The 21,036-nt window shown below is 36.3% G+C and overlaps 2 protein-coding genes and 1 long non-coding RNA gene across 3 annotated transcripts; 2 read left to right on the forward strand and 1 right to left on the reverse strand.

The window, feature by feature from the left end:
- The first annotated feature begins 341 nt into the window (after positions 1-341).
- Positions 342-3,533, forward strand: tmem216 (transmembrane protein 216). The gene is made up of 6 exons (XM_007550285.2): positions 342-399; positions 837-850; positions 928-1,021; positions 1,683-1,775; positions 3,145-3,346; positions 3,453-3,533. Exons 1-6 carry the CDS (start codon positions 390-392, stop codon positions 3,466-3,468), a joined length of 429 nt encoding a protein of 142 aa, XP_007550347.1. The 5' UTR covers positions 342-389; the 3' UTR covers positions 3,469-3,533.
- LOC103136848 (transmembrane emp24 domain-containing protein 9-like) lies at positions 3,415-8,268 on the reverse strand. Its single transcript, XM_007550284.2, has 6 exons — positions 8,022-8,268; positions 4,879-4,979; positions 4,663-4,782; positions 3,818-3,964; positions 3,576-3,715; positions 3,415-3,474 (listed from the first exon to the last, which is right to left on the reverse strand). The coding sequence occupies exons 1-5, from the start codon at positions 8,167-8,169 to the stop codon at positions 3,596-3,598; spliced, it is 636 nt and encodes a 211-aa protein (XP_007550346.1). The 5' UTR covers positions 8,170-8,268; the 3' UTR covers positions 3,415-3,474; positions 3,576-3,595.
- LOC107836023 (uncharacterized) lies at positions 6,187-16,770 on the forward strand. The gene is made up of 3 exons (XR_001661874.1): positions 6,187-7,311; positions 7,518-7,535; positions 16,760-16,770. It is a non-coding gene; the product is annotated as an uncharacterized LOC107836023 (long non-coding RNA).
- Positions 16,771-21,036: the final 4,266 nt, after the last annotated feature.

Consider the following 21,036-nt stretch of genomic DNA (forward strand, 5'->3'; position numbering starts at 1 on the left):
TTTATTTTTTGTCACAAAACAGGATGTCGATAGATTTAATAATATATGATTTGCTGTGCAAAAAACAATGTGTAAAAGATGATGAAACTGTAGACTTGTTCTATTGCACTGTCAGCAGCATATTAAATAGCATTTGAGAAGAGCTTAATTATAGTCTTGCGGGTTCTACATAATTCCGATTTGTTTGCAAGAATATGAATAATTTAATTTAATCCAAATTTGTAATATGTGGCCTTGCCTCTCGCGACGAAATGCAGATCAGAACTCTTACTGTAACTCTTTCACTCCAGAAGATGGCAGCAGGGCAACCTCCGGATGCAGTGCTCCAAGTAGAAGAAGAGATTGAACAGTTCCCAAGCCATTTCCATAGCAACCAGGCGGATTCAATCATGGCGCCCGGTAAGTTTCAAGCTTTGCTGTTAATTTCATGTCGTTATAGGCGTTTTACATTAACCGAATGTTTTTCAGCAACACCTACGACATTTGGGATACAGTTATAAATAAACGGACGATGCTGGAAGTGAAAACAAGGGAAGATTGTCGGTTCCTTTATTTAGCGACAACAAACATGTTTGTTGAAGCAGATTTCTTATGAACTGCCATAATGATTGTCACTTTTTCATGCAAGTTTATTAAAACGTCGGGCCATTTTTTTGTAGTTTAGATTTTGATTAATTAGTTCAATATTTTTGATGCACACATCTGCCTATTTTTTTTCAGCCAACACCGAAAAGAGGTTACTGTAGACATTTTTTCTTTGTATTACAAACAACAAAATAATCGTCCTGAATGTGCATCTGACCGTCGTATTTTCCAACTTTCCTCTTTTTCTTCAGGGAGCCAAGCAGTCGTATCCTTTGCAATAAAACTAATTCAGATCTACTGTTTACAATTGTCTTTTTTGGTCCTTTACCGTCCTTTCCCCAGCTCTCTTCAACACCTTTGCAGGTTCTTCTCTACCTGAACAGCTGGTACTTTTCTGCCTTCTACTTAGCAGAAATCCTCATGTTCATCTACAAAGGTGAGATGAATGTTTCACATTCAGGGTAGCAGGGATCAATTAGCTTTTTTTCTCCTGCAGAGAAAAAAAAAGAGGAGAAAACATAAAAGTGGAACTTCTCTTGATTTAAAAAGAAGGTTGCTTGCTCATTCTAAGTTGAGTACACTTTGCCCCCATTATTTTTTCATGTCTGAGATTCAAAAAGCGTTAGAAACCTTCCTCTGAGATTTTGGTCCATATTGATGATTTGAGCTTTGTGGGATCCTGTTGGAAAGCTATGATTATACTCCAGTACCAAATTCTGACACTACCCTCTGGATTTTTTTTTAGTTGCAATCAAGACACAACATAACCAAGCAAGATTTCCCCAAAGTTTAATCTAAATTTGAGCTTGGATGAATTAGATTCTCTTTTTCTTTAGCCACTCTTACCTTATTGTCATCTCACACCAGTCAGTCCATTCTTCTCTGATATTGACATGGAATATTTATGCACTCACTTACGATTGGAAAGAATTCACAGTGAATGAGTCTCAGCATTTACAAAACTGTCTGTAAAAGGTGTAAGTCAAATAAGATGAGATGAAATCACTGGTAAACCAAAGGTTTTGTCTTGTGGTTGTAAATACAAACCAGTATTGAGCATGACTGTGGTTATTATCTTATGACTTATCTCTATTCAGGAATTTTACTGCCATACCCAGCAGATAATCTGGTCCTGGATGTGGTGCTGCTGCTGCTCTTCCTCGCTCTGGAGACTCTTCGCATTTTCTATGGTGAGAGACAAATGCACGAAACATAAAACTCTACATTTGAGAGTTTGTAGATTTCTTAACAAGATAAAGTGTATTTGGCTGGAAAATAATGTTACACACATGCTTTGGGTGATTCAACCCAAAGTTTTATATAAGAATTTAGATTACATGTCTGATAAATGATCCAAATTTTTATTTTAGAAATTTGGATCATTTCGGTAATGATAGAAATCACTTCATTGTATGAATATGTTTTCAAAACGGAAATCTTTGTTCAGTTTCCCTTCTTTAACACAGTGCATTTCAGGAACTGAAGCATCACATTTGTTCAGATTCTGATATAGGCAGTGAAATCTAGATCACAATGGGTTAACCATCTTAAATATTGATTACACACAGAAATTAAACTACAACTCAACAACTGGAAAATGAATCAGTATTTTTCCTTTGACCCCTGCAACATGTGAAATACTAAACATTTCATGCAATTTCTAACTGTTTTGTTCTTATTTATTTTTTTCACTATGACATGTTGTCAGACCGAATTTGATCAAATTTGTGCTCCTTTTTCTGTTGTTTTTGCTGTCGCATCAGTTTTGGTTGTCATGGAAAATATATGTTATGTTCACTCACTGAATTTCCATATTTGATTGCATTTTTGTTACTAAATATCTTTTACATCCAAATGCAACAATTTACAGAACTGACAAATTTTCATTTGACTGATTCTAATTTGTGATGGGCAGATACTGAAATATTGAAAACTTTCTTTTATATTGCTATTCAGTAAATGTATCAAGACTAAAAATTTCCCATCTTTATTCTACAAATGCATCAGCCGACAGCATGCACTTGTTGAATTTCGTACTAAATCAGATAAAGGTTAGGGACATAAGCTTTGGTGCATAAATGGAGCTAATCTTAAAATTCCTACACTTCAGTTGAATTTTAAACCATCACTTGCTTTTGTGCTTCAAATGAAAGAGAAGTTGGTACAAGAAGGTCAGCTCTCACAGAAATCTAGAAATTGGTATCAACCAGGAAAAGCCTGATCAGTTCATCTTTAAATTCTGTGTTGGTGGAAAAGAAAAAAGTATTTTCACCCTTACAGACTTCTGTTGTTTTTTATTTTATCTTATTTTTTTTTACATTTAAATGTTTTAGATAAAACAAATGTTAACATCAGACAAAGACAATCTGTATAACTACAAAAAGCTCATTTTATTGAATTGTTATTTGCAGGCATTATAAAGTCGTATACATATTGGAACATCTTTATATCTGTAGTATTTAAACATGTTTAGTTAATCTGATGGCTTTTTTCACAGCAGCAGCAGCAGACAGGAACATCAGTCTTTCTCTCTGACTGTCTGCGGTGTTTTTCCTCCAGGTTGGAAGGGGAACCTCTGCGAGCGCTCTCTGTCTTCCCTTTTGTCCCTCTTCATCCTGTTTCCCTGCACAGCGCTGGCCGTTTACTACCTGCTGCTGCAGACATTCGTGCTGCGGCTCGAGTTCATTCTCAGCGCCGTGCTGCTCTGCTTCTATGGCCTCGAGTTCCTGCTCTGTGTTATCTCCATCTCTGCTTTCTCCAGGTAAACAATGGTTTCTCCAGCACCCTACTGTAGGATGTCTCAGTTGGCTTAGGAGTAAATCTTTTTTTTCATTTTCAGTTTGGTCAATGTTGGGTTTCCTTTGCAGGTCCAGAGTTTACTGATGTCGCCTGGAACACAACATGATGTGTCAGCAGCTTTCTTCAGACAGAAAACACTGTCTAAGGAGGAAATTTAATGTAAATATGTTTAGGATTTTTATTTTTTTTACTCTGAACAGTAGCTGTGATCTCAGCAGCTGTTTGTGATGTGTATGATGAAGATCACCACAAACACGCTGCGGATGATGGGCCACCAATAGATCCACATGTTGATGTTGTGGTTGATGGCGAGGAAGTCTTTTTCTCTGCTCTGTGAATACCAACATAAGTGTTTTGTTTTTTTTGTTGTTTTTTTTTTTATTTTTAATTTTTTTTTTTAAATACATGTATACAAAATAACTGCATCACTGACCCTACTGTAGATCAGCTCCTTGTGGATGTCGTGAACCTGTGCAGACAGCCGTCTGACTCGCAGCTGCAGCTGCGTCAGTAGTTCTCGTTTCTGGATCTCTGTGTAGTTGTTGGTGCGTTCACCTGATCGGATGTCCATGCGAACCACCTGCAACGTGACACCAATGTTGAAATAGTTTGCCACTGAATCGCTTGATAAATAGTGCAACAAAGTGCAGCCGAACAAAGTGCAGCTGGAACTACAACCAATTATTTTCCTCCAAGATTGGTTCTCAGACTTCTTTTTTTTTTTCATTTCAAGACGGAAAAAGCTTCATCTCCCTGTATCAAATGCCTGAATGAATTTCTATGCCGATTATATTATGTTGTACTTCAGCGTCTTTACCTAAACAAAGTTCTCTCTCAACAGCTACAACTTGCACCATCCAAATATGGCTAAATTTAAGCTCTTAAATCTTACTCTTGCCATCAGTTACTATAATATAAACCCCAAAACTGGATTATAACTACATACACTAGTATGTCCTCATTTAGAAACCCTTCACTTTCTTCTGCTAACTTATATAAACACATTAAATCGTTCCTAAAACTGCATAGGCAAGGATTTGTGTTTCATAAAATTAGCGTTTTAATGCATTACTGAATCCAGAAGTAATTTTATATTTAATTAAGTTACATTAATTAAGTAAAATTCCTCCCGTTATCCCCTTAAATATAGTCCCATCATATGGTGCCTATGTGTAAAAAAATATGCAGCTGAAGTGTTTATAATATTGCACAGGCAAGTATTTTCTATTTCCTAGTTACTTAATAGTTAATTCAAACTCAAGTGACTCTTCCTCTCACCACTATGAAGCCTTCAGACAGCGGCTGTGATAAACTTGGCTGAAGGCAGATCTTGTGTTCTCCTGAGGTAAATGATGTGAAGTTGAACCTCCCCTTGGTTTCCTTGTGAGACAGAATCAACTGCGGCGAAGAAAAAAAGAGACGAGTTCTGTGAACTAAACATGAAATTAGAAAGTAATAAAATAAACGCCCTGCTTTAGGATATAAAACCCAAACCTTATCAGTAGGAGTTCTGGCTGCAACAGACAGGGTGAGATTCCGAGTGGCCGGCAGATACTCGCGCTTCTGTTCATCATAAAGCTGCGTCCAATAATCACCTGAAGAGAAACAATAGATATGCTGAGTCTTGTTTTACTGAACTTAGTCATCTTTGCTAACAAATAATAAACATCTTCTTTTGGTAAATGCTAGTGATGAGTCCGGCAACACCGATGCGTCGGCGCATGTGTCAAGCCCATAGATCAAAGCCCATGTCGGTGCGCGTGTTGATTTCAGCAAGTCAAGTGACCGATACAGGAACTGTTTCGAAATGATATTAACGCGCCAAACTGGGTTTATAAGGAAGCGAATCTGTCAAAAGCATTTGCCAAACAAATTCTTAACCATTTACAGCATCATCTATGGAGCAGCTTCAAAGGAAAGGTTTCCGCAGTGTGGCATCATTTTGAACTTATATTGGAAAATAAATTTGTTTTCATTTTTGTTGTTTCATCCGGTTCTTGTCAGTTTCTACTTGATCTATCTGAATCCAAATTCAGCTGAAAGTGACTCAGTTTACTTTCATACTATGTTCTGCAGGTTAAGTGTCGCATATGTTTGACTAAACTGTCTTATTTAAATAAATCCTCAATGTTGAGGCATTATGAGGCCAGGCATGAGAATGAAGTCCTAGATAAACTCAGATATGCAGCCATTCTACAAATCACTCAGTTGCTTTTTATAAATTATGTCATATACAGTGAACCCTTGCTGTAACGCGGTTCACCTTTCATGGTATCGCTGCTTCGCAGATTTTTTTGTGCAGTTTTTCTTCACAGTGTTCTGCGTCCTGATTGACCGTATGAATGGTAAAAAACTTTCTCCACGCTTCTTCTCTACCTGAGTGCCAATAAAGTTACGGTATTTAATACAGATTGGCCATTCAGGAGATGGAAACTGAAACTTTGAATGCCTGCTGGAAAAAAACTGTGGCCAGAGGCAGCGCAAAACCCGACCGGAGGCTTGACGAGATCCATCGCTCTGCGTAGATACAGCTGTGAATCTCTCGGGGCAGGTTGGAGGAGACGCTTTAATGACAGGACTCCGGATCACATTAAGGCCTGATTGATGAACACGCACATCCGCTGATCTGAAAACAGACTTTGTTCTTTGGTTTCAATGTAGAGTATTTATTTATGCTGTGTAATAACCGTAAAAAATACAGGTAACTACCAAACGGATTTCGCCTATTTTCGGAACGCAACCCCTAAGAAAAACAAAGGTTCACTGTAAATGTAGTGTTTACTTCATTTTTTCTACAGCAAAAGTTTTGTTATAAAAGCATAAAAGGCTAAATTTCTAAATGTTGTAAAAACTTTATTATTTTTTTTTTTTTAAATAAAAATCCGTGGGGGGAAAAACAGTCCACAAGCATCCTCATTCCAAACACATTCACTTAAATTTTTACTTTAAGGTACACATTTTTTATTGACTGTATATCAAATATATTTTAAATTTAACTTAAGATATGACATAATACAATATATAATATTCAATAAAATACGAAGACTTAAGTCTTATTGCATAGACGAGGTCATCAAATCACTATGTTGCCTGTAGGAATTAATTTTAATGTCCAGCAGGTGTCAGTATTGAATGACAGTATCAAGAATCGACACAGTTTTGCTATGTGTCGAAATGATACATGACGCCTCATCTACCCATCACTAGTAAATGCTCAACATCAGTCAGTTCCTGTTTCTGTCTGCACTTTGACTGGGCCATTTTTTACACATGAACAGGCTTTGATCTGTACCATCCCATAATATCTTGGCTCTACGTTTATGGTTGTTGTTGTGATGGAAGGTGAACATCTGTCGTAGTATTAGGCATCTTCTAACAGAATTCATTTCAGGATTGTCCTGGAGTTAGCTCTGTACATCTTCCCATTATTCTAACCAGCTTCCCTGATCTTGTCGATGAAAAGTCTCCTCACACGTTTCACTCTAGGTGTTATTGTGGGTAAGGTGGGTTTGTCACTACACATTTTATATTTAGACCACAAATGCTCAATTTTAGTCCCATCTGACATGATCATAAGAAATTATGTTTGATGTGCCCCCTTATTAGCTTATGACAAACTGCAGTGTGACTTCTTATGGCTTCCTTTAACCAATACAGTTTTTTTTATCCCTCTTACTTAAAAATAAAATTTCTGGAATGCACAATAGACAGCTGATTAACAGGCTCTTGCTGAATTGCAAGCATCTGAATCAGGCGTCTGAAATCGGGGAAACATATAAAACATGTGGTCTCTCTAAATTCTCCTTAGGTGTGAGTGTGTGCATGCGTGATTGTTTGTCCTGTCTGTCTCTGTGTTGCCCTGGTTTACGTATTCTATCATGCAGACTAAATAACTGTTTTGTTCTTCAAAACAGTAAAACGTTTGTTGTTGTTGTTTTAACAAGTGGTCCAATGCAGGACCTATGCAAAGGTCAGAGTCCCACCACCTAGTGTCGGTAGCCATTTATTTATCTACTGAGGGTCACGGTGGGGAGGCGGTACCCATCTACTGCGATTATTGCACAAGAGGTGGTCTATGCAATACACACGAAGAACGTGAAAACGCCACAGAGCCAGAAAAAGAGTCTTTTTAGGTTTTTTTGTTTGTTTTTGTCAGTGGTAGTGCAAATTTAAGTAATTGGCTTTATCAGTCATCGTGACTCACTGAAATCTGTAATCTTACATTTCATAAAATAACAATTTAAATATTAAGATGAAGAACATTACTTCATGGCCCATTTGTATAATCTGTAATCAACTAAGTTTTTGAAACGTAACTCTTTTGCTAGTCAGCACACATGCTGCAGATGTTTGAAACATCTTCCTCTTTGTCATATGACTTTGGAAAGCAGCAAATGACTCAGTTCCGCTGAAATAAAATAAAAAAGACATTTCGCTCATCGTAAAAAGCCGTTTACAAGCTTCACATTCATCGATGCTTTTTTGTAGTTACCATTCCTACTCCGTGAACAAGTGTATAGACAAAAGATAGCTGTTGACATATTGATTAAGTGTGTAAGTTTTAGTTGTTAGCGATGTTTTTTTTTTTTTTTAAGTTTACTAATTGACGTTGCTGAACGTTTTTGTGATTCACTCACCGACAACAATCGTGTCTGCTGGGATTTCCTCGATGAAACACTTTTGCTCTCCTTCTGTCATATGAAAGTACAGAGAAGAAACCAAACCGAGACAACAATTCACCAGAAAAGCTTCCAACATAAACCACTGAAGAGAGCCTGACTCCATGTTACTACCGATCCCATATCATTTTCTACTTCGTCCTCGACTTTTTTTTTAGTAGTTGGCATCAACGAAATTGGTGAATTACCGCCACCGACTGGTTTGGAGTGTGGAGCAGACTGTGTTATATATTATAACTTTGATAATTTAAGTTCACAAAATATTATCTGATACACTTTTACTTTTCAAGATATTTCTAAATAAATCAACAAAAGCTTAACTTTAATTCTATTTCAATTTTGAATCAATTGTTTTCTTTTTTCCTCTTAATTTTAACAGCGTCACATGTCCCATTGCCTCATCAACTCCTCAGTATTTACACTTACTACTGCAACGTTCCCCTAAAGTAAAACAAAGAGTGTTGCCCAAATCTGAGATGAGAAATAATTGCCTCTTCTCTCCTTTTCCTCCTTGTACTTATCATTTCTCAATTTATTTTATTTATTTATTTTTCTGAATCTAATTTTATAGAAATTTCTAATATCTTCCATCTCTTTTTCCCGTCAAGGTTTTACTGTTTCTTGGGTTGGATGAGCTAAGGTGTTCACCAGATACAAGATCAGTTGTACTGGCTTGTTGTTGTTGATGTCCTTCATATGTGCGCTTGTTGGTGCTGCTACAATGCAGGACCAATGCAAAGGTAAGGCATGGCATGGTACCTTCTTAAAGATAAAGGCTCATGTTGCCTATATACTTTACTATGGCCTACAGTTGATCTGCATAGCTTCTCAGTGGTCTGCAGCTGATACCTTTGGACCTTCAGGTTTTTGTCCCTTGAACAGATTGATTTTGTTTTTCACTTGTACTGCTGACAGGGACGCTGTAGTGGTAGTGGTGGTGAAGAGTGGCTCTGTGAATGGGGTTGTGAACGGTAAGGAATCCTCTGAAGGAAAGCAAGGAAGAACCATACAGCCTGAGAGGAGCTAAGTTACCTAGGGACAGCAGACATCGTTAATGATGGAGGGGTTTGCTGCAAGGAGGATTCAGATGGGGGAGCGATATTTGTTTATTCAAACCATTTTTCATCTCGCCTTGGCCTGGGAGTTTGATTTAGCTTATTTGTTAAATAAATATATTGGGTGTATATACACATACGCACTGTATTTTCCATTTCCAGTCTCTAATTTATGTATCTAAACTTTGCCAACAGAGCTGATTCTTAACTTAAGTGATGTTGCTATGTTGCACCATCTTCTTAGTCTGCCCTTTTTAACTCTCTGTATGGAAAAAAAATAAAAAATACTAAACAGCCTGCTATCAGTAAGCATTTGTTGGGTTTGTCCGTTGTTCATTTGTACTTTAATGTTTCTGCTCTGTAACAACATTTCTGTCGATGCGATGATATGTTAATTGGAAGTTTGCTGTATTGTTAAACAACAGCCGGTTTTCGCCCTGTTTTGCACAACTTTTACATGGATTTGAATTCATTCTCTTTTAGAAAGAAACTTTATCAGAGCTGGAAAGTTTGCAGGGCTTTAACAAACTTCCTGAACATGTATCTTTGCATATGTTCAGTCGACATAAGATTGCAAAGCTTTATCAACTTTTGAGGGAAAACTTTTCTTCCTTAAGCCGTCTCTAATCTCAGATGAGTAATTTAACAGTAAGCGAACATGCAGAATATGTCTGTTGCAAAGAGGATAAAGAAAGCTGAATTCTTCTTCCTCCTGACCTGCACATGTTTATGCTCGCAGGGCATTTGTTCTGCTTGTCAAAGTCTCCGTCCGTCTGATTGGGTGCAGCTCGTATTAGACAGATCAGTGTATTTGCATGTCGCCACGATGGCTGCCTCGCTCGTTTCTCTTTGTGAATATAAAGTAGACAGAACTTAAAGCTGAGAGCTTTCATTAACGGGCACATCGCAGCCTTGCACTTCAAATTAAATTGTGCCACTTTGTTGAACACCAACCTTTTATTCAGAAATGCAGCATCGTCTCTGTAACCGTCAAGAAACTTCCAGGCAAAACTCAGAACAGTTGCACATTTTTACATAATTTCGTTAAACTCAAAAGGATGAACAGCTTTTCTTTACGGTTCCAGGTCACATTCTGATTAAAAAAAAAAAAAAAAAAAAAGCTGTTACTTTAAATATAAAAATATACCAGAAAAAATAAATAGCTGGTTTAATCCATTACTTAAAATATGGGCACTTAAAGAAAACAGAAAGTCACTGAAATAACCTCAGACATTTCTGCTAGATATTTTCATCTAAAAATATATATTTATTATTGGATTTACATTATTATTTTTTAAAAGAGTTGATCTTGTTGTTTTCATCAGAAAACAGAATAAGATGTAAATGATGAACTGATCAAATGAAACATCTTATCCAAAAGAATTAAAAGAAAAAAAAAAATTATTTAGTGAAGGCTTAATTTTTCCAGGACGATGATGGTTATGAAAATAAACAAATAAGGAAATCTAAAGATAAAGAAGAAAGAAATGTAAGTGTATCAAGATACATAAATAAAGAAATAAGGTATAATAGAAATGAAAACATAAATATGATTTTTATTTACTTTTCTAAATTTGGAAATGGTTGATTTGTATCATTTATATATTTGTTACATGTTTTTTAAAATGAATAAATTGAATCCCACAAATATTTGATCATTTTTATCATAACACCCTTGTAATGTTTTGTGGCTCTCTATGTTAATTAATAATTTCCGTAATGAAACTGTGTGACATTTGTCTGGAAATACACATATCAGGGTGTATTTTATATTTTTATAATAAACCCATCATTCACCAGCTACTCTAAATTGTATTTTTATTGCGGTCATGCCGATGACATTTCATCCTGTGGTTGTATGATGATCCTAACATTTTATGTATGTAGCACAAATTTTAGATTCAGTCTACAGATTGATAAGAGATCAGTAATATTTTAATTTCATTTACAAATTGCTGACTAAAGATCTTATTTCACCAAAATTCATTCTGCTTTTTGCTAATAACAAAACCAGGTGTGCCTTGAAACAGACCTCTTGTGCCAACAAAATAAATAAAGTTTATGGATGAACAAATCAACTGAGACAGGGTGAATGTATGAACTTAAGAATAATTCAGTTACTGATTTTTTGTAATTATTTCAACAAAATGAATTTCATTAATTTAATTGCATCAAAAATAATCCTTCAATCAGAGCAGGAGGCAGCTACAAATTTATGAGTATAGTATAAAAAACGTAACAGTTTGATTAAAATGTAAATAAACATTTAAATATTTTTTATTGAGCTTTTAGAAGGCTAACACATTTTAGTTTAACTGAAATGTTGCTTGCTACTTTAAATCTATGAATCTGAAATCAGACCGTATATAGAAGATATCGAAAAATTATAAAATTTTCTCATAACAGAGAATACAATAAAAAAAGAGTTGACAATAATTTCAAGCTCCTCATAATCAACATTTCCTGAATGTAAAATAGACATTCCACTGGAATCTAATGTGCTTCTTGAGCCTTCAGTCTGTTTTTTGTGTTCAAAATTTTGCGAAATAAAATGTAAGCTTATGATTCTCGGACCTTGTGGTATTGTGATGATACATCAGGGAATATTTGTTGACATTTGCTGTGGTGAAACAGATTTATGTCTGCATGAATTTGAAATTGGGCAACAACAGAAACACTTTCTTATCTGCTCCAAGACACGGACACAGTCAGTCATTGTTATGAGCAGACAGTATGACAGCTCGCATAGATAAAGAGTGAAGTGGGATAAATAGTTCCCCCACAAATCTTAAAAACAGAACAACATTATTTTCTTTGCAAATACATTTTCTATGTTAAAAAACAAACAAACAAACAAACAAAAAAAAACATTCCAATATTTAATTAAAGTCCAATGAAATGACTCACAACAAATAATCAATACACATTTTCTTTGAACTGTTTTGCAGAGTCACACTTAAAAGCAGATATAAAACATTCTTAAAGTCTGTCTACTCTAATTCAGGTTATGTTTTTTTTTTGTAAGATTTGTCGAGTGCTTTGTCCTGCCGCTCCGCTCTCCATTCAGTTTGTAGTTCCTCCAGTTAACCAGGAGGTGTCAGTAAAGCTCCATAAATCACAGATCAGGACTCTCAAGTATGAGAGTATATAGCCACACAGACAGAGGAAGGAAATTATAAATGCGATTATTTTGTATTTTTAATAAGATATTTGCAGCTGATCCGTAGAGATGGTTAGATCACACGACCAGAAATGATGTCATGTAATTATAAGATGCTTCTGATCAGATAACGCTTGGATGTTTTCACTTTCATGGATGCAATCAGAGGAGTCACTGAGAAACGGAGGAGAGGAAGATGAACAGCGACATATCCGTTCTGAAATATTCTGAGAGTCAAAATCTGATTGATCTTTGCAATAACACCACTGCGATCTGGTGCCATCAATCAAAATCTAATGAATTTCAAATTGAATTGATAACTACTTTAATAATTCTAAAAGGAAAATAATTTGTCGCAATCCATTATTTACCAAAGGAGAGGAAAACTATGAAACGACAGGAACTAATAAAGCAGGGGTACCGTTTCATTCTGAAGAAAGAAAATGATTAATCAATACAATTTTTTTCAGCTTAGTTTACCTCTGACTTCAATTTCCCTAAGATATAGCTTATTTTTTCCTAACTGAAGTTGTAAGGTGATCATAAGGTGATCCTGAGGCTCCTGCTTGATTTCAATTTAACAGACAAACAATTAGCTCCTATTCTCCAACATATAATCACCGTATAAGCAGGGAAACAAAACACAATAGTTAAAAAGCCTCTTAAATGTTGGAAAATTTTTGGTTATGATTCCGTCTTACTCAGCTAGCTGATTACAGAGTTTGGGAAGGCATAATATTGAGTTTTGTATTCATACCACTGGGCATAAAACTCATCCAGTTAGTTGTTTTCATCTTTCTAGCTGCCAATAAGTGTAATTACGTATCCATACTTCTATAATTCTTCACATTGAAATTTCAATGTATTTCATGGACTTTTTGTTAAACGCAAGTCTTGTACATAACTGTGAACTAAAAGGAAAATGATGAATGATTATGATTTTTGTTTTCTCAAGATGTCCCTAGGTGAGAAATACAGATACAGTCTCCCCATTAAGTTCTGGATCTGTCTTCATGTCTCTTCAGTCTGATGTGCTCTTAAAACGTCCAAAGAAATGCCCCCAGAAGGCATTAAACCGCCTCTAGTGACGATGCAGAGGAGCAGTCACTCTACTCAGAGCTTCTCAACTCTTTCAACTGTTGCGATAGGGTGAACTACTCACCCTGTCTCCAAGGCAAAACCAGGTTCTGCAGTGGAACATCAGTTCAAACACTTTTATTCAGGATCTCAAATCCATGTCAAGCTCCACTTGACACCAAGTTGTGCTTGTTCCCAGTAAAGTTTGAACTCCTTCAGGCCTTATTTAAGTCTTTGATTCTATTTGTGGGACTCCCGGAAAGGATCTCAAACACAAAGAGTCCGATCTGTAGATTGAGAACCTCAGGAGTTCATCGATACTTTTTTGCAGACGATGCAGTTCTCCTGGCTACTTCAAGGAATGGCAGCTGACATTGATAGAGGTGGTGTACTTTCATTTCTAAATCTAGAATGCTCAAATTGAAAAAAAAAAAAAAAAGTGGATGGAAATGAAGGAACTATTGTAAACATATTTCAGAATAAGTGAGCAGACCAGAACGATTTAGTTTCCCAGAGACAAAGAAAGTTTTTGATTAATGGTTTTGGCTTTGGTTTGACAGATGTGTTTGTCAGGCAACATAAGCAGAGCAAGTAGGAGCACTTTCATGATGTTATTATTCAAGTAAGAATGCAATGTGCTGTGTAGTAAAACTTTTAGTAAAAGTTTTTTTTCTTTTTTATTTCAAAAGGCTAATAAATGTGATTGAGTAAGAGTAATTAGTTACCACCCACCTCTGAACATTGGGAATTATTTGTTCAGTAAAAATGGATCTCAGGTGCAATGTGGCACAGTAGAACAGTGAATGACTGAACCAGTGTTAATATTTATTGAATATCCCTTCATATGATATCAAGGAAAACAGGGTACTGTCCAAACAACTAACTTATTTATGTTTTCATCAGTGAACTCAGCAACCTTTTATCATTCTCCAGCTTTCCATCCCCCATTGTTTTAACCTGAACAAGCTGCTTCTGTTCGGGAAGAAATGAGCACTGCAGTGATAATTTAGTAGCTTTTTTTTTTTTATCCGTTTAAAGAAAAGTTTGATAGATCGAATCGTAAATGACTTTTTAAACGCACCAAGAGAGTCATCAATTATGATTATCCAGCAGGAGCGTCTGTAATGTTTGAGTTTTTACACTAAACGAGGTTGGGAGGTGAAGCAGCCAATCAGGAGTGGCGCAGCCCTAACGAGCTGCAGTGTTGACAGAAAGCAGAAAATTATGATTTACTAGGTGAGCTTTTATTCACGCCTTGTCCCAGATGAATAAAGATCAAATTAGAGGTTTATGAGCTTCGCTGTCTGTTCTGACGTTTATATGAGTTCTGGGCTTTGCTCGATGTGATTTATGTTTACAGCTGCGCAGGAGGAGGAAAATAAATATAAAAACAAATGAAGTAGCCTGAAATCATATTCTAATGTCCTGTCAGCAGCCGCAGAGGCGCAGAGACAGATGACGAAGAGAAAAATGGAAGCTAAGGAGAAGACTTTGAAATAGGAACTGCAAAAATTCATAAAAATACCTCAGAAAACACCAGCGGTGTTTCGGGGCCTTATGTCTTTGAGAAGCACGTTTGTTCCTGCAAGGTTGGACTACACTGCCCCCTTCTGGTCTTAAATCCATAGTAAGAAAAATAGAATTTTCTATGCTTCCTAAATTTGCAATAAGCACATAGTTATTACAGGAAATCCAAAGAAAATATAAGGATATGTTCTCAGCTTCCCTCTGAAAATATTGAGAATCACAAAACATCCACAGAGTCGAATTTAAATCTTACAACTTATAAAGGTTTCATAATAATCACAGTATGTCATGCTATAATTACTACTCACTATTTGCTACTTATGTTTTCATGTCTTTAGTCTATTTTTGGATGAATTAATTGAAATCAAACGTAAAGAGTATTCTGCAATAAGTAAAATAAATCTGTATTCTCACAGAAACGGAACAAATCTGAATGCTGTGAGTTGATTATTTTTGCCCCACTGTGGCTTGTTGGACTGCTCTCCTTTATGCCATCTTGGTCCCTCATCCATCCTACCATCACTCACATTGCTCCGGTCATGGGCAACGGGGAGCTTAGCCGTAAGGAGGAGCTTTTCATTTTTTGTTCCATCTGTTTGTAACCCTCACATACTGCGATCAGACATGGATCATGAGTCAAAGAGCAAGCAGCTAAAAAGTGTTTCCGCTGTAAGGTTGCAGGGCTCTGCCTTGAAACATAAAGTGAAGAGCTCTGATATTAGAGCTGCTGCTCCATCAGCAGGATGCCGTCCTTTCAAGACTTTCCACATAATACATGTTACACTGGTAGGTATAATTGCAGAACCAAAGGTCACTGAAGGGAATATCTATTTCTTGGAAGTTTCTTGGAACGTGGTCTGCAACCATTGCAGTCCAAGTCAAGCTAATATTGTGCTTCATAACCCAGTAGTATAGAGATCTTGTTAAATTAAGCAAAACTATACAGCATCCCTAAGTGATCAGCGGCAGGATTTCCATATCGCTTTTAACAAACAGCAAAGGTGACAAAGCTGGTAGCACATACAAATGTAAGTTCCAAATTTTAATGTATCTGCTTTACTTTTAAATACATTATCCAGTGATCTGGCATATCGTTTTTGCAGTAATAACAACACACTGACAGTAGAAACTGCGTGCTTGCATCACATCATCTTAACCCCACACAGCGAAGCACCGTAAAGTAGATGTTAGTTGTTGGAAGGCTGCGCGTCTGGTCTGCTGACATTACGTTGTTTATTAAAGTTAGATTGCAACAAAGAAAGTGGCTGAATGTACGGGGCTATTTTTGATTCAATGTGCACAGAATTCCATTAAATACAGAGACTTTCAAAAGTACACTGAAGCAAAACAAATTCTAGTTCAACTTTATATCTATGACATTGCGAGAGACACAAAACTGAAACACCAATTCTGCCTTGAATAAACGGAATACACGTCAACAAACCTTGAGAAAGAATTGTGTTTTTTTTTGGTCTCAAATCTGAACATTTGATTAAATCTGTATAAAGAAGAAAAAAAAACAATCACAAACTGATAAACTCAAAAGAACGATGATCACTTATACTTTTTTCTGATATCACCAGAGCATCAGGGAATGGGATATTGTTTGGAGGAGGGTGGATTATATCATGATTAAAACACATTTCACAATAGAATAACAACAAAATAATACACCACAACATGTTGTTCTATAGGTGATGATCTATAAATAAAGTTGGTTTTACAGTAAAGGTTACAGGAAAAACATACTTGTTGATCTTATTTCACTGGTATAAAAATGTGAAAAAAACATGATGCATTTAGTCTGTATCCATAACCTGTATTAAAGCTACTGCACTACTATGTCATATAAATACATATGTCTATGAATCAGTGAGAATATGTTAATCTTCACTGCTTCTGCAGACCAGCCAATTTATGGTTGACAATAAAATGAGAGGGGGCAGAAAATGTTTCTGAAAATCCCAAAGTGTCATTGTTTAAGATATAACATTAAAACCAACTTCCGTCTTCTATTTTGCCTTTTCACCATGCATATAAGTGTCACCCACTGAATAATATTGCATAAATCTGACCTGAAGGTCTGATGTGAAGCTTAGTTACCTGCTTAAAGGTGCAGAAACAAACAATCTGCAGCCACTTGGTGGCAGCGAAGCACCGTGATTCATCTGTATGAGGAAAGGCAGCCGGACTCTTCAACAAACGGTAGCGTAAAAGAGGAGGAGGATGACGAAGAGGCTGGGACAGCATCCATAATTCATCTGGGCAGTCTGAGTGAGACTTTGGTTGGAAGATGCATATTTACAGGGGTTATGATCGTAATGACGACACAGTTACTGAAACTCACATGTAAGAGAAGCTTCATGTCCATCGTTTAAACCCACAGGTATAAATACACCTGAACCTGAAGATCTTGGAGCAGGTGAAGAGGAATGTCCTCCTCCACAGTGACATATATATATATATATATATATATATGCTGCTGCTTCTGTTGGACAAAATAAAGTATGTGTTAAATTTAAATGCTGTTATGCACAATCCATGCATGACGGGATTACACAAATCATAGAAACGTTGGGAGGATATTTAGATGAACCTCATGTGTGATCACTTATATCTGACAATTACAGTACAAGTCGACAGTATTACTCACTTTAAAACCACAAACCGCAATTCATTTTTCTTTACTTTATCTGACAGACCAAGACAAAGTGGCAGATAGCTTTTATTACATTTCTATTCCAGCTTCTTCAGCAGATTAATTGCATTACTTTTAGAGGTGAATATAAAAGGTAATTAAAAGTGTTCAGGGTCACAGGCAGTTGTCAACAAAACAGGAGGCAAATATATAGTTTTTTTGCTTTGCTCAAAAAGCTACAAGCAAACAAGGTGCAGAGCAGAAATCCTTTAAATCTAAAACTTTGAAGCGAGAAAGCAGGAAACAGGTTTTTTACATGAGGGGAAACAAGCTGTTCAAATAATATATATCTCTCAAGAAACAAAGGAAACCTGGTTGTAAAAAATTGCATTTGGCTGGAAGTGGTTTAGCAAATAAAGAGTCGGTGTAATTTGAGATCAGGAAGTAAATCAAATGAACACGTAGCAGCTAAATTCTGGGTAAAAACAGCTTGTAAAACAAAACAGAAACCCCAGACATCAGAACAAGGAAACACAGAGGACAAGTGATGGATTAAAGGATGCTTAGTCAGTGAGTAGCTCCCACGTCACATTTTGAGGGTAACTAGACCCTACACAGTTTAAACAGAAATGAATATAACTTATACAGTATCACGGTGCAATAAAAGCATAAAGTACCCAATTAAATGTGTTTTGTGAGTTTTAGTTGCTTGGATGCCATTGGAGGCAAATTATGCAATAATGAGATTTCACTCCGTTCATTGATTTTCAACAGTATACGGAAAAACCTTGAAATAATAGAAAAACATATATATGCCTACACCGAAGGTCCCTTTCCCATAATGTTTTACCATATTACCTTGCAGATCAGTGAGTACAAGCTATTTATTTGCCTTGTCTGGCATGATATTTGAGCATATAAAACTTACAAAACACATCTGTTTGAATATTTTGAATTTATTTAACACTAAACAGCATAGAATGTGCATTGGGCTCCCATCTGAACTGCATTATCTACTTTTCATCCCAAAAGAGTCACAGCTGTTTGAAGAAGGAAGAAGAAGGAAGTGATGTGACATGCAACAAAAGAATAAGACAAACAAAAAACATGGCAGAAAAAAACAAAGTGCATCACCTGAGATATGTCAACATTTGAGCCGGAGTCCATTGTCAACAAGGCGGTTGCTAATATGTTGAATCAGAGTTTGTTATGGAGAAGATCTTTGTCTTTCTCAAAGCAAACATTAGGAGAACACTAATCGAAGCACTGAAATGAAATGCTAATCCCAGGTAAATTTACACAATTTTTATGGTTTTTGATGATGAGCAAAAGTAAACAAGCCAGAATCGGAGAGTTTATTCATATTTTAGCCACATCATAAAACCATCCAGTCTCAGATCACATGCTCATCTCGTAGCTTTCACAGCTTGGGATATTTCAGAATCTCCTCAGTGATGATGTCTGTTTTCAGCTTAGGCAATGAGCTGCAGATGATGAATGTCTGAAGGATTTCCCAGATGGCTGCCAACTTCAGGAAACCCTTATGATGCTGGATAAATCTTAACAGTAACCAAGCTGTTCTGACAAAGCATCTCTGAAAAAGATTTCTTGCATATTTTGTATTCATTCAAAAACATTTTCTTCTTTGTTATATTTATTATGAGTCAAAAAGAGTTGCAGATTTTTGTTTATTAAAGCATATTAAAATATCATCTGGGGTTTACCAGGTTCTAAATATATTTTTCATCTAACCCAATATCTACACTGTCATTTATTAAATGAAATAAGGTAAAGTGAAACAGAAAAATAGCAGTCAGCTACTGCTAGTCAAATGCAATGACTGCCTGATCATCATCAGAATGTGAGCGCCACTATAAAATAAGGTTTGGTAGTTTTTGCTGCATGTCAGTCTACGATAACACAACACCAAGTTAGAAAGAAAACAACCATGACCTTAGAAAACCAACAACTGATGCGCATCCAAGTTAAAAAGGCCATTCCCAAACCATTTATAGTACAGTAGGAGAAATATTACTAAGTGGAAAACATGAGAGATAGCTGCCAATCTTCTGATGAGTGGCTGTTACAGTAAATTCACCCCAAGGACAGAGTCTGCTACGCTCAGAGAAACTACAAAAAAAAAGCCTTAGAGCCCCATCTTAGACCCCGCAAGTCCCAGGTAGCTTGTTAAATATTTAGGTTGATCTTAGGACAATTAGAAAATGATGGGAAAATATCTAATTTGCAATGTTTGAAAGAAAAAGCCTCTTCTATGTAAAGCAAATATGCCAATTTTACTGTTTTTTTTATCTTGCCATGTACAGTGTCCTTTTTAAAAATGGACACTGTACATTTTTAAAAATGTACCACATTTTTCACATGGGATAAAATGTGGTCACATTTTATCCCATGTGACCACATGGGATAAAATGAAGGTATTTTGTGCGATATCAAGTCATGTCTTATAGTTGATCTACATCCTATCTGAGATGCTACCAAGGTGGATCGTCTACAAACACTCGAGATGAGTCACGACTCGATACTTTGTCATGACCTCACCACCTGCTTGGCTTATTTCATTTTCTTTATTTTAAAGTATCAACTGATGATCTAAGAAGAAGATTTCAATGCTTAAGAAATCCCCTAAGTGTCAAGATAATTATCAGCCAAATTAGTCTGACAGCAGGGGGATTGCACATGTGTCACTTTAAGTTTGAACTATCCCACGTCCCCGAGTGAGTAAAGTGTCTGCAGAGTGTAATGTGAGATTAAGCAATGTTATTATTGGATCAAAGCTGTGACATTTCAGTCGAAACTGTGAGGAATTTGTAGCAGTGGTGCTTGTGCTGTATATAAGATGTGTGAGAGCTGGGGCAATCGTTTGCAGGCTGGTTTATGTGGTGAAGAAACCGTGTATGCTACAGTGTTAAATGCGTAAAATTTGTTATGACACCATGCCTTCTGACAACAATAAAACAAAATGGAGAGGCTCAAAAAAAAAAAAAAAAATTAACAGGGTATCCAGTTCCTAAAGTAGATTCGAATTATCTGAACAAGCTTCAAGGTTTCTATTAAGAAGTCCTACCTAGACCAATGTGTAGATGTCTACCCGCTGAACATGACACCAAGTTTGGAAAATATTAGCATATAAACACCTCTTTGCATTTGTAAACTGTGAAGCTAGATGGCTAATTACCAGACCTGAGGGATTTAAAGTCAACCAGTGAACTGCTCTGTATTCCAAATTATTCCAAGTCTAACTGTGTGACAGCGGAAGCTCCCGAACTGATTAATACAAGCACTGAAGATATGGGATTAGAAACTGGTGATTGTATGAGCATGCTTTTATTTTTGACTTTAACATGTTGGCCTCATTGATATTTGGTGTGTGTTTGTTCACTTGAGGTTAGAAAGAAATCGTTTTAGAACCTGGTGGGTAGCAGATAATTGTATTTTTCCCTGTTATGCTAAACCTCCAAAATTGAACGAGGGTAGACTTTCTTTTTCTCTCGGCTG

This window comes from Poecilia formosa, unplaced genomic scaffold (genome assembly GCF_000485575.1).
Source record: "Poecilia formosa unplaced genomic scaffold, Poecilia_formosa-5.1.2 Scaffold35, whole genome shotgun sequence".
NCBI lineage: Eukaryota > Metazoa > Chordata > Actinopteri > Cyprinodontiformes > Poeciliidae > Poecilia > Poecilia formosa.